Below are 12414 nucleotides of genomic sequence, written 5' to 3'. Positions count from 1 at the left end.
ATATATATATATATATAACAATGATAATAATATATTGATTTGGTGATTCATTCATACAAAACTCGTCACTAGAATGAACAATAATCAATTTCACTGAATTATGTTTAGACACACACTAGACGCAATTTAGTACTCGGCTTAGTAACTTTCTTTAGTGACTCGGCCAAGTACTTAACCCGTGCGAACTTGGCTTTACACGGCCCGCGGGTTGGACACCAATAGTGTCAAATATATGTGTGTTTTAATAATACAAGTGTAAATAGTATAGCACGTTTGGACTAAGATCCGTAATCTAACGTATTTGAACCAATATATGATATAATCATATAGGTATATATATATTTGAATGATTACATTGATCGTGTATTAGAAATAATAACAGCTATATTATTCGGTAAAAAATCAATTTTCGATCAAAAAAAAATCCATGGAAATGAAATAATATAAATAGATACCAAATTACGTACGATATTTTAATCACATAATTGTATTAAATATTATAACACTTCAAAATGCTCGGTTATCGCCCAAGATATAATTTATTTTCAGAAGCGACAGGCGACGGTCCTGTGAACGGATCAAGCATACCAATGAATAATATTTTCCGAATGCGAACTCTGGTTCATGGCAATGGTGCTGGCGATCCTGGTATCACTTACATGATCAATAACCAAATAACACCGGGTGCAACACAACAAGTACGTATGATGACTCTTCACCAGCGGCATATCCAGGAGGGGGTTATGGGTAATTAACCCTAAGGCCAAAATTGTTTCTCAATATAAAATAGTATTATTAAAATCAGATTTATAATTTACAAATAAAATTCAATATTTTTTTAAAAAAAAAACTTCTAATAATAACTGAACCCCTAGGTATATTCTTTGACTAACTATTGCTATCGAATATTACAATAAAAATTGTTCCTTCATTAATGAGGATCAGTCGGTTCGGTGTCCAACAGTCACCACCACACGTCAAAAATATTACTTTTATTTCAATAGCGTTTGTAATAACTCGTAACAGTAGGTATTTTATATGTGTTAATGTAGTATTGGTGTACACACTCAGTATGACCATTGCTTACAATCACTAGTAATCATAATCAATAGTCTGGCGTATCAATACCGTGGCTGGGGGCGGGGGATGGTTCAACGTTCAGGTTCAAACCACCCCCAACAGGCGCGTACACAGGGGAGGTTTTACATGTTCAAACCCCTCCCAAAATCTAGAAAAATTATTAAATATGTCTATATTTAGTAAAAGTGGTATAAGAATTTCACAATTATGAAAATGTACAACCTAAAACCCTTCCTTGTAAAATTGTTTGTGTACACCCACAACCCCAATAAATCAAATTGAAAATTGTATAACCATCCACCCACCAATGGTACCTATTCACTATTCAACACTTTAAAGCCGTTTTAATAAAGCATTCTTTCATTTTTTTTTTGATTTTGATGTAAGTACGAGTAATAGTGATTACTATTTATCCATTTAACTCGGTAGGTCTAGATTAGAGCTCCATATTTCACGTGTATACGTTTTCACGTACTCACGTGAAATTAAGGTTTAATTTATAAAACCCGTTGCTTAAAATTTCACGTGTATTTATAATTTTATTCACGTGAATCCGTGAATTTATATAATCATGTGAATACGTGAATTTGCAAACGCCATTCTATATTATATTGAGTTCCGAAAAGATCATGGCTGGCTGCTACAGCAGCAACTGACGGAATACTATTCTGATCTGATGTTGGATGATTCACATCAACTCCAAAAATAATTGCCTCATTCATACTGGACGAATTGCTTCTAGTGACAATAAAAAAAAATTACAATAATCCATATGACCTACAAAATTTACAAATTAACAAGTAAAAAAAACTTGTTTGTATGCAAAACAACCTGAAAAATTAACTGAAAAAACAATTTTCCACCAAAACAATAATCAATTCAAAAACAGAATCAACATATTGAAACCAAACAACAGCCGAAACAGAAGCCAATAAAGAAACAAAATCAACCAAAGGAAAAAAACCTACCGGGGCCATTAGATTGTTTCTTAATTTCGGGATCATAGTGAATCATATCATATAGGATAATCCCAGTTTCATCGCATGTTGTCGTCCTTTTCATTAAGTCTGGCTCAATATTCATTCATTCAATAGAGTTTGTGCAAATTTGTCGCTTACCGTCTTTTTGTTTTTATGAGTATTTTTTAGGGAACATTTAAGCTCAAACATTTATCATGTTCGTTTGATCGCGCACTATTTTTCTAATAGTCTCCCAAGTAACCTCATTAAACATTTTGTAAATTTAATATTAAGTACTATTACGTCAACGACGAACATAATGATCGGGTTCAGCATATGCAGGTCAATTCATTTTCAATATGTTTCGATTCTTTAGTTTCTTATTCCTTCATTCCATTTACAGCGCAATCGGTACAAAAGACCATTAATAATGTTAATACTGCTAATTGTTAATTTCAATGAAATCGAGTCCTAATGATTAGTGTACTCTAAGAGAATAAATAAAAGTTTTACAATCACAATCTTAAAAAAACTCATACTTCTGCAACATCCAATTACGAGACGTACACGATTCTTGCAATGCACATCAGATAACATTTAAAATATATATACATTTCATTGTGTGTGTGTGTGTAATTTTTACTGCAAAAAAACAATACTATATATTTATACAGTTTTTCTATTTATTATACGCTAGTTTTTTATTTTTTATACACAGTAAACAGTAATTTTGTTCGTCCCAATATGCACATGTTTATAGACGGATTTCAACTTCAGAAAATGCAATAGTGATAACAAAGAAACAAAAAATAAACTGATGAAAATGATGAATACAATTTTAGAAATGTATTTTAAAGAACTGGAAACCGTAGATGAACGTTCGATATTTCAAAAATAATTAAATATAATTATTATATGTACACATACACAGTGGCGTATAGAAGGGGTGCCACCTAGGCTCGGGTCCATAGTTAAATTTCAGATTCAATTAAAACATTTTTATGCATATTGCTAAATTATATAATTATATATTTGTACCATATAATACCACCGCCCGTACCTACTATTATTGTTCTATGCTAGTATGTTGTTTTTGAGGTATAAAATTCACGTTACTGACTGATACCATGATCCATGATTGAAATGACCAATCTAAATACGAATTAACTATGAAAAGACACGACAAATAAAGCTGTATATTTACATTATGGACTAGATATCTTAGCAACACTAGTCCGTGGCTTACATAGTACCTTGATCAAGGCCGTAACTGGGGGGGTCTAGGGGTCCGGGAACCCCCTCCCCCCCCAAATTTTCAAAAGTAAAAACATTAGATTTTAACGGGGAATATTGTTTTTTTAATAAAAATTTTTAAAAAAAAAGGTTGTCCCCCCCCCCCCCCCCGAAATTTTTTTCCAGTTACGGACCTTGATAGCGCATTTTTAGAAATGGATTTCTGTTTACTATTGTATTTATGTTGTTATTAAATGTTATCAATTTATCACGGGTTTTTAGGAATTGTTTCGTTGATCGTCGATACTATATTGTCTTAGGCCGATCGCACACCAAAAGAACAAAACTGCGTTAGACAGTGTTAGTCAACTAAAAACAATTTGTTTTTATAGTGTACACTACCTATACAAAACACCATTAGACAAAACAAAAATCAGTTGTCATCATGTCATCTGATGAAGTTGTTGCGATTTGCATGTGGTACACAACAAAATTAAAAACAGAATTATAAAAAAAAAAATAAAAATATGGATACATCCGTTAAATAGAAATTTGGTCCTTATCTCCAAAATCATAAATGGACGGTCTTATTTCCACTAACCTTACTGCTATTCCCCCATCACGAGACATATAAGTGTATAAAAATATTATTAAAAATATATACGAAATACAAAATACACACGAATAAAATAATTCTTTCTTGTGTAGTTGTGACTGATGAAAAATGTGGACACTCAAATAGTATCAGTCGTAACTAGAGCTCGAAATTTGTGGGAGTTGCATAATTTTCTGTATACTCTCAATTTATAACAGACTAAGCTAGAAATCCGTTCCATACAAAAACGAGTTTAAATACAAAAATTAAAAATGCATTTTTTTCACATATTTTGGCAATTTTATAAAAAACTGCATATTTCTTAATTTTCATGAGATTTTTATGCCTAAGTAATATTTTCTAAACAATGCAGTTTTCTTTTATTTTATTTTCGATTATTTAACGTACTAGTCGCCATACCTTACGTCATTATATCAATTTAATTTAACGGAGTGTATTTATCTTAATAGTACTAAGGCATAGGCGGATATCAGGGGGGGGGGGGGGGTTAGAACTCCAAAATATTTTAATAGCCTATATCCAATAAACCGATTTAAAAAAAAAAAATTAAAAAACTATGGAAGTGCATTATAATAAATTTATCATAAGAAATATACATATTTAATTTAAAAATTATTATTTGTAATAAATATTACGATATGCTAAGTTATATGTACATATTTATTATAAATTAATTGATTAACCAAATATTTTTTGTTAAAAAAATATACACTTAGTTCATTTTTCGTTGGACAGAAAAAAGCAGCCATTCTTCTTTGTTGTAATTTATTAAAACTTTGTTTATTAATAAATTTTGAATGCAGGCTAGTCTACTCAAATGTCTTCATGGAATACTCGTATGTGGTTGTAGGAGATAAAGAAATAATTAGCAAAAGTAAAATACATTGATAATTATTAAGATTATAATATAAAATCTGGTAGACAGATATTAGACAATTACAGTTTTGATAAGAAAGTAGGTATGTATAGGTTCCTTATAACCAATGTTTTGTCCTTAACAAACAATGTTAAATTGCTTAAAACAAATAAATATATAATATATATAAATAGTTATAATTTTGTTTGAACTTATACATACATTTTCTATTTTTTTATATAAAATTGAAATCTTTTCATTACGGTTATACTAGTTTTGGATATTTGTTAATCTTTTAGGTATACCAATTGAAAATAGAATTGTTACCAATATTTGTATTATGTAATTTTATTTTACTATTTATGTATTATACTCAACTCATATTATAATACAGATAATTAAACTGAGTGAATTGCTGAATACTGGAGTATAGCTATAATTAGTTATTATATTTTTTGCCTATTACTAATTTTTAATTTATACTATTATGTATTTTGCAATTTATAATTTGATACGACTTTAAGTGTAACTTTAGAGTTATAAAATACCATATCATATTAAAATTTAAAATAAAATCAAAGAGATTACACCAAGCAATATTAAAAATATAGAAAAACTATTTAAATAATAAATCATTTAAAATAAGAAAAACAATTTTAAAAGGGTGAACTAATTCTTTTTTTTTTTTTGTATCACATCTTATAATTCATTATTTATTAAATATATAACACATAGTTAACGTTTTCAGCAAACTGGTATAAAATACAAATCTTTAAATTTAAAAATATAAAAAAAAAAAAAAATTGTAAAAATTGTAAAACAGAAGAAGAAAATGAAAATATATTATATGATATTATTAATCACAAGCTACATACATTAATATATTTATAAAAATTTAAAAGCCAAAAATAACCTAATCATCTTAACACTAAATAGTCTGAATATAACTAACGCCCTATATGTTTTTCTTTTGGAGCAACAATATCATCACTATCCATATTAGTATCTTCCTCATCATCTGGCAACTGACTTTCTTCAATTTGATGTTGAGCTGTCATGTACACCGAAAAGGTATACTTATTTCTAGCAAATGATGACTAGTCACAAACAAAGTTTAAATGTTAAAATTTATTGATTCATTCGTACAACTTAAATAAAAGTAAATAACTAAGTTTTAGAAGTTTGTATTTATCATTTTGTTAAGACCCAATTTAATCTAAATCATTGATATTTTACATCAATATCTTAAATAAATAAATATATATACTATGAACATTGACATGTTATGATGGTAAAACTTAATATATTATTTATTAAAGTGATTCAATACTAGTCAGTAGTTATTGTAATATAAAATTATTTAAATTCAAAAAAAAATCTTTTTTTTTTTTTAGAACTTTTAGTATAAACTATTAAAGTTCAACAATTAAAATAATGTTAAATTTCACAGTTAATATATAAAAACATAACAAGATAAGAAAAATAAACACAATTATTGTAATGAAAATAAAAATATTGAGGATAGTTAATTATAATATAGATAAGTATTACAATAGAAAGTTTCTTATTTTAATTTTTAGAGATGTGGTTGTTAGCTATTCGGCTAACAGATAAACATAAAATACAATTATAACTTTGGAATAATATTGTAGCATAAATCGATAATTAGATAATTAGATAAGAATATGAAATGAAATGGTACACAATTTGATGTATGTACAATGATACATGGAATTATAATTGACCTTTATTTAATAATGACGTAAGGAGTGACATAAGGATTATAAAACCCCACCGTTTTATAATTGCAGTGAATTAAAAAAAAAAAAAATATCAATAAAGATGCAAATTTAGATTATAGTAGATAAGAAACATATTGTTTAAAACTGATATTACTTTCAATAATGTTAATCATTTTAATTAATAAAAATATGTTTTTACATTTTTTTAAAAATATTTTTATAATATATAATTAGGTTTTTTAATGTATTGTAATTAACCCTTATATTCTTCAAGGTTTATATTTCTTGCGCCAAAAAGTACAGTTTAAAATACCATGATTATACTATGAATAATATTAATACATTTTTATATTTTAATACATGAGCCTAGAATTCATCAAATATATTAAAATATAATTACTAAGCCCTTGATAATATATTAAACCCTAAATATTAAGCAGAACTCAAATAAAACTTACCGGATTAAAAAACACACAACCAGAAGATGATATTTTTGTATTAGAGCTATTAGGATCATTTGAGTTTCTGGTACTGTACTCTGGAGCATTAGCATCTGCAATGCATACCAAATCTGGCATTGGGTATAAACTTAACGAGTGAGAAGCAAGAGGCCAATATGTGGGACATATGTCCAAAGGAACAGTAATCAAATGTGACTGACTCTCCAAAGTTTTTATATACTGTGTTCAGAATGATCATTGTACATACAGAATAAAATGATATTTATAGACATCAACAAATCAAAAAAATAAAAATAAATATTAAAATATAAAACAAATAGGCAAGAAGTTGAATTTAGAATACTTACATTATTGACAGTATTATCATCAGTCTCTGCTACTGAAGAATATTTCTTTCGATCCATTGATTTAAGCCTGACATCATAGTTTGCTGTCTTATTCATTAAACCATCAGCTCGAATTATGTGTATTTGTTGGGTACAATATTGTAAACGACATGGGTTAGTGGTGAATACACTTCGAGGTACAAGGCGATGAAATTCTTCAGTTAAGCATGCAGGTATTGTTGGTCTAAACAATGAACAATTAATAAAAACTTGAAAAATGCTTATTTAGAAAAGCCAAGTATATTAACTTAAGTTTTCAAAATACATAGTTTAATAATATAATATTAAAATACCTAGGCAAGATGCTTGCCCCTGCAGCACCACAATACCGATCTCCAGGTCCAGATAACAATACAAATGTGGTTTGCTTGCAAAGTACAGGTGTCATATCATGAATATAATGCCCCAATTCATTCAAATGAGCTTTTAACTCTTGAGCATATCTATGTGAGGGTACACGACAAGACAAATAGTCGCCCATCATTACTATAGCCACTGGACCAACTTCATTGTAAGCATTTAACAATGTATGAAATTTTTTTACAACCTAAAACAAATATTTATTAATAAAACATACTTATGCATAATTTTTTAATTATATTGTTCATTTGTACACATTTATAGTTATACCAAATACATAAATATGGGAATTTAGCAAAAAACTTTAAATATTAAAAAATAAATGATATAATTGTTCATAATAATTAAAAATATAAATTGGAATTGATAACTGGTATGCATATGAAACATATTTGATAGTTCACAGAATTATTAAACTTAAGTAAATTTTTATAAAATTATATTTTAATAAGTATTTATTTTGTTTATTATAGAAAATTATTTTAATACTATATTAATAATCATATTTTAGATATAAATAATTTTGTGCAGATTAGTAAAACCATTCACATTTGACATAAAAATGTATTTGCTAATTAGTATTAGCTAATTAAATATAAGTTAAATACTCTTAGTATTTATTACATATATTAAATGATTTATGAAAAATTTATGATTTATTAGTATAATTGAAATTTATTAAGAAATTTAAGTAAGGATACCTTACCTTAGGGTCATCTAAAAAAACATCACATACAAATACAATCATCCGTTGTTTATGTTGTTCGTACTCCAATAATTTTGGATTACACGAATGTAAGTTATGATCATTGTCATCGCTATAAATGTTTGATTCTCCAAAATATATTCTATATAAAACAATTCAAATAGTTGTAATTTACTATTTACCAAACATTAAAATATTGATAATATCATGCAATCATAAAAAATGTCTGTAAACATAATTGTTTATAAAAAGTAAAAATATAGAATATAACATGTACAGAATATTTCAGTAGCTTCATTAAATTAAATATTAATAAAAAAAATATAAATATAGTATACAATAAAAAAACTGTACAAAATCGCTAAAAAAAAGTGTGTTTAATGATAAATTACATTTTTAATTATAAAATATTGCTCAAAGGTAAAACTTCTTACTTGCTAATCTCAGTACGTTCACTAGGTGGTAAAGCCATATCAGTAACAGAAAATACTTCCCGGTCATGACAAAAATAACCTTCTGCCAATACACAACAGTTCTCAGAAAAAAAGCCTTTTTTAAAATCTTATTCAAAGTTAAAGAAGCATTAATAAATAAAAAAAATATTAAAAATTTACATTTAGGTAAAATTTTAAGACTTAACATTTATAAACTTGCTGAACAAAATACAGTGAAAACTGTCTAAAGCGGAATCGCATGGGACCAACAAAAAATTCCGCTTTATTCAATAAAACGGAAAAATTCCTGATTATTCAATTCAAATAAATACCAAAGAATATTTTTTCAAATTATTGTTTTAAATAATATAATTCATTAAAATTTAACTAAAATATAGGTTTTACAATTCATTAAGTTTAAACTGAAATATAGGGTTTTTATTACATATTACATACTAAGGCAATTAAATATGACGTACAAATATTTAGAATTTCCAAAAATGACGAAGAGTTTTTTGATATGTCACGGTTGCTGATATTTTTTCTTCTGTGTTATATTTTGGCATTTTAATATTTAATATGATGAATGGAAGATAAAATTAAAGGTGTACATACGACTGTTTCACAGTTACAAAGAAGAAAGTTTGTATCGTTTATGTGATAATATGCATTATATGTAAGTATATTGTATGAATATGTATTGATCAATTTTATCTTCTTTATCTATCACTATTGTAAACGATGTACATTGTACATACGTCTATCTACATTTTATACCTTAATTTTGGTTTATAGTACACACGAGTGCGTCATATTTCAAATTTATGCAAGGTTTTTACTTGCATGGGACTTACAAAATTGTTCCATCTCTGCATTAAGAAGATTCCGTTTTATTAAGGTTCAGCATCTACATAAAATTATAGAAACGTGCCGGGACCATAGAAAAATTCCGTATTGGATAGATTTTTGTTTTATTCAGGATTCGCTTTAGATAGTTTTTATTGTTCAAATAATATTCTTTATTTTGCGATAAAACAAAATAATTGCTTAAAAGGATATTGTTTTAGAAAGGTCAAGAGGTATAGCTCCAGTAGGATCTTCTAAATAGTGGCGACCTCCTTCTTTCAGTTGCACTAATATACCCAGCAACAATATTGGATTTTTTTTTGAACTGCCATTAAATTTCAAACCAGCTCCTGAACTTAAAAGATAATCGACATCACGTATCTTATCACCTATTGTTAATGGTTGATTCAAGGTACCATCAGTAACTGTTTTTATTCTAGACATCCGCTGCCTAATAACAGTATATCTAAGAAAATAAATAAAAAATTATTTAAGAATAAAAGAACATATTAATAAGAGGTACCAAATTATATTACTTACCTATCAACATACTGAGAGATTTTTGATTGAGCATTACCAAACATGGATGTTTCTGAAGATATTCTTAGAAATTTTTTTGTTAATGCACAATATCTGTATCGGGGAAGCTTATAAGCAGGAATCACACGTAATATATCTTCATCATTGAGAACTTGTAGATCACAACAGAACTATTAAAAATACAGTAGTTTTTATGTAAATACCTTAGTGTGATAAGATAATTATTAAGTGAAAATTGACTTACTTTAAGAGCTTTTACAAGCAATTCATAAGTCACTATATTTCCTTCATTAGTATTCGAAGAGCGAACATAATCAACAATTTTCTCTAACCATTGGTCACGTTCTTCTGTAGTCTCTAATGGTCCCAACTGTTGGGCTAAATGAGCACATGATTTTCTTGAGATAGAACATACAAATTTAAACAAAAAGTTAATTAGATCATAAAAATAATACTACACAAATATACATAATATATGTATATATTATGTATCCACTTTATAAGAGTTCATAATTGGTACCATGTAATTCAGAGCTGTAATTTGATAAAAGTATAAATTATCTAAATACTTGTACTTAAATAATAACTATAACAAAATAGTAAGTACTTGATATCAATAAGAAAAAAAAATTAAACATACATAATTCATTGAATGATTATACCTATGTGCATACTTGTCATAAGTCATCAATTATTGGCAACATATGGAATCTAGTTTTATATTCTTAATAGGATGTAAATAGTGAACTATTATTAGGAAAATTTAGATTAGAGTATACTTTAAAATCTTTAGTCTGGACTCCAGAATTACAATATTTTGTGGTATACATTACAAAGCGTATGATTACAGTCCCTCAATACAGGATCAGGTTTAAGGAGATGGCTAAGGGGGCATTAATCTCCCTTTGGGACTAAACTATTTTACAAAGCCAAGTATTATGATATATTGATATATTAATAATTATTAAAAAATATCAGCAATCGTCATTGATGAATATGGTACCTATTTTATATATTTTTTATAAATAAATCGTTCATTTTTGTTGTTAATTATATATGTATAACTATATTTTTAAAATGGTTTCAGATTAAAATTGATACCAATAATGTAACTATTTAAAATTTGTAACTATTATGAAAAAAATGATTTACTAATGAGGGACTCAAAAACATATTCTGTAATTTAAAATTTTATACAGATTTAAAAAACAACTAACTAAATTCTTGAACCTCCATTAGTCCATCCCTTGGTAAGTGATAAAACCCACCCCTGGCTCAATGTGCACTGATTGACAGACTTGGGTAGTATTCCAAATACAATATTCGGAATACTTTTTTTGAAAGTATTCAATAAAGTATTCTGAATACTATATTTCGAATACAATTAAATCATCCCTTTTTTAAATGATTATTACTTCTTCGTTGTATCTTGTATAAGCTAATATCAGGTATTTATTATTGTTATAAACCATAAATTATAAGTTATGTAATATAAAAATACAATAAAATAACATATATTTAGTCTACAAAGTCAAATATTTCTGTTGAGTGGACATCTATTATTTTTATAGTATCAAAACTAGAAGTATTTTAAAAGTATTCGGAATGCTTTTGAAGTATTCTAAATATTGTAATCGGAATAAAATTTATATAAAGTATTTGATACATATTCGGAATACTATTTTATGCAAGTATTCGAGTATTTATTCTAAATACTTTTAACAGTATTTTACCCAAGTCTGCTGATTGAGAACAATGCAGTGGACTTGATTACTCACTCTTGAATCGTAAGGCCGTTGAGCGAGAAGGTGCTGACTATGAGCCTTCGCAATCTTGCCGTTTCGGTCATATCGGTGCACGAAATCGATACGACCTAGGCCGGTTAGGTACACACGGCGACCGAAAGGACTCTGAAATACGTACTCGGTCACCGCAACGACGTCGAGAGTAGCTGGTTTTCGCGAAGAGCAGAGGTGATATTTCCGATGAACAATATGATACGGTTTCAATGAGTTCAATTACAAAATATAATATAGTCCAGATAATAATAATACTAGTAGTAGACGGGTTTCTAGAGAAAAGATAGCGACCAAACATATTACGATTTTGGCGGGAAACGGAAAATATACAGTCACAATATATGAAATACAGGACTGGAAACGAATTATCAGTGGAACCCGAATGTTTTCATATGG

The 12414-nt window shown here is 27.5% G+C and overlaps 1 protein-coding gene across 3 annotated transcripts; it reads right to left on the bottom strand.

Annotated features, from left to right (window-relative positions):
* Positions 1-5583: 5583 nt before the first annotated feature.
* LOC112682485 (DNA polymerase epsilon subunit 2) lies at positions 5584-12376 on the bottom strand. Of its 3 annotated transcripts, none has more exons than XM_025553098.1 (10): positions 11998-12375; positions 10464-10617; positions 10220-10389; positions 9893-10145; positions 8834-8961; positions 8400-8541; positions 7627-7880; positions 7295-7517; positions 6945-7166; positions 5584-5841 (listed from the first exon to the last, which is right to left on the bottom strand). In XM_025553098.1, exons 1-10 carry the CDS (start codon positions 12066-12068, stop codon positions 5692-5694), a joined length of 1767 nt encoding a protein of 588 aa, XP_025408883.1. In that variant the 5' UTR covers positions 12069-12375; the 3' UTR covers positions 5584-5691. The 3 variants fall into 3 exon arrangements, with proteins under 3 accessions (XP_025408883.1, XP_025408884.1, XP_025408885.1); XM_025553100.1 differs by having other exon boundaries at positions 5700-5841; positions 6945-7039; positions 11998-12376; XM_025553099.1 differs by lacking the exon at positions 6945-7166 and having other exon boundaries at positions 11998-12376.
* Between the last annotated feature and the right edge of the window lie 38 nt (positions 12377-12414).

The sequence above is a fragment of the Sipha flava genome, unplaced genomic scaffold (genome assembly GCF_003268045.1).
Source record: "Sipha flava isolate LNK unplaced genomic scaffold, YSA_version1 204_pilon_pilon, whole genome shotgun sequence".
Lineage (NCBI taxonomy): Eukaryota > Metazoa > Arthropoda > Insecta > Hemiptera > Aphididae > Sipha > Sipha flava.
Note: the sequence above shows the minus strand (reverse complement) of the source record. Positions and strands in the feature narration are given on the sequence as shown.

Bases quoted from the DNA above. Each gene is read 5' to 3' on its own strand.
- LOC112682485 (XM_025553098.1), bottom strand. From the start codon at position 12,068: ATGACCGAAACGGCAAGATTGCGAAGGCTCATAGTCAGCACCTTCTCG. The intron at 10,618-11,997 runs GTGAGTAATCAA...TTCTATCTCAAG, and splicing joins AACGGCCTTACGATTCAAGA to AAAATCATGTGCTCATTTAG. The intron at 7,881-8,399 runs GTAAGGTATCCT...TATTTGTTTTAG, and splicing joins TTTTTTTAGATGACCCTAAG to GTTGTAAAAAAATTTCATAC.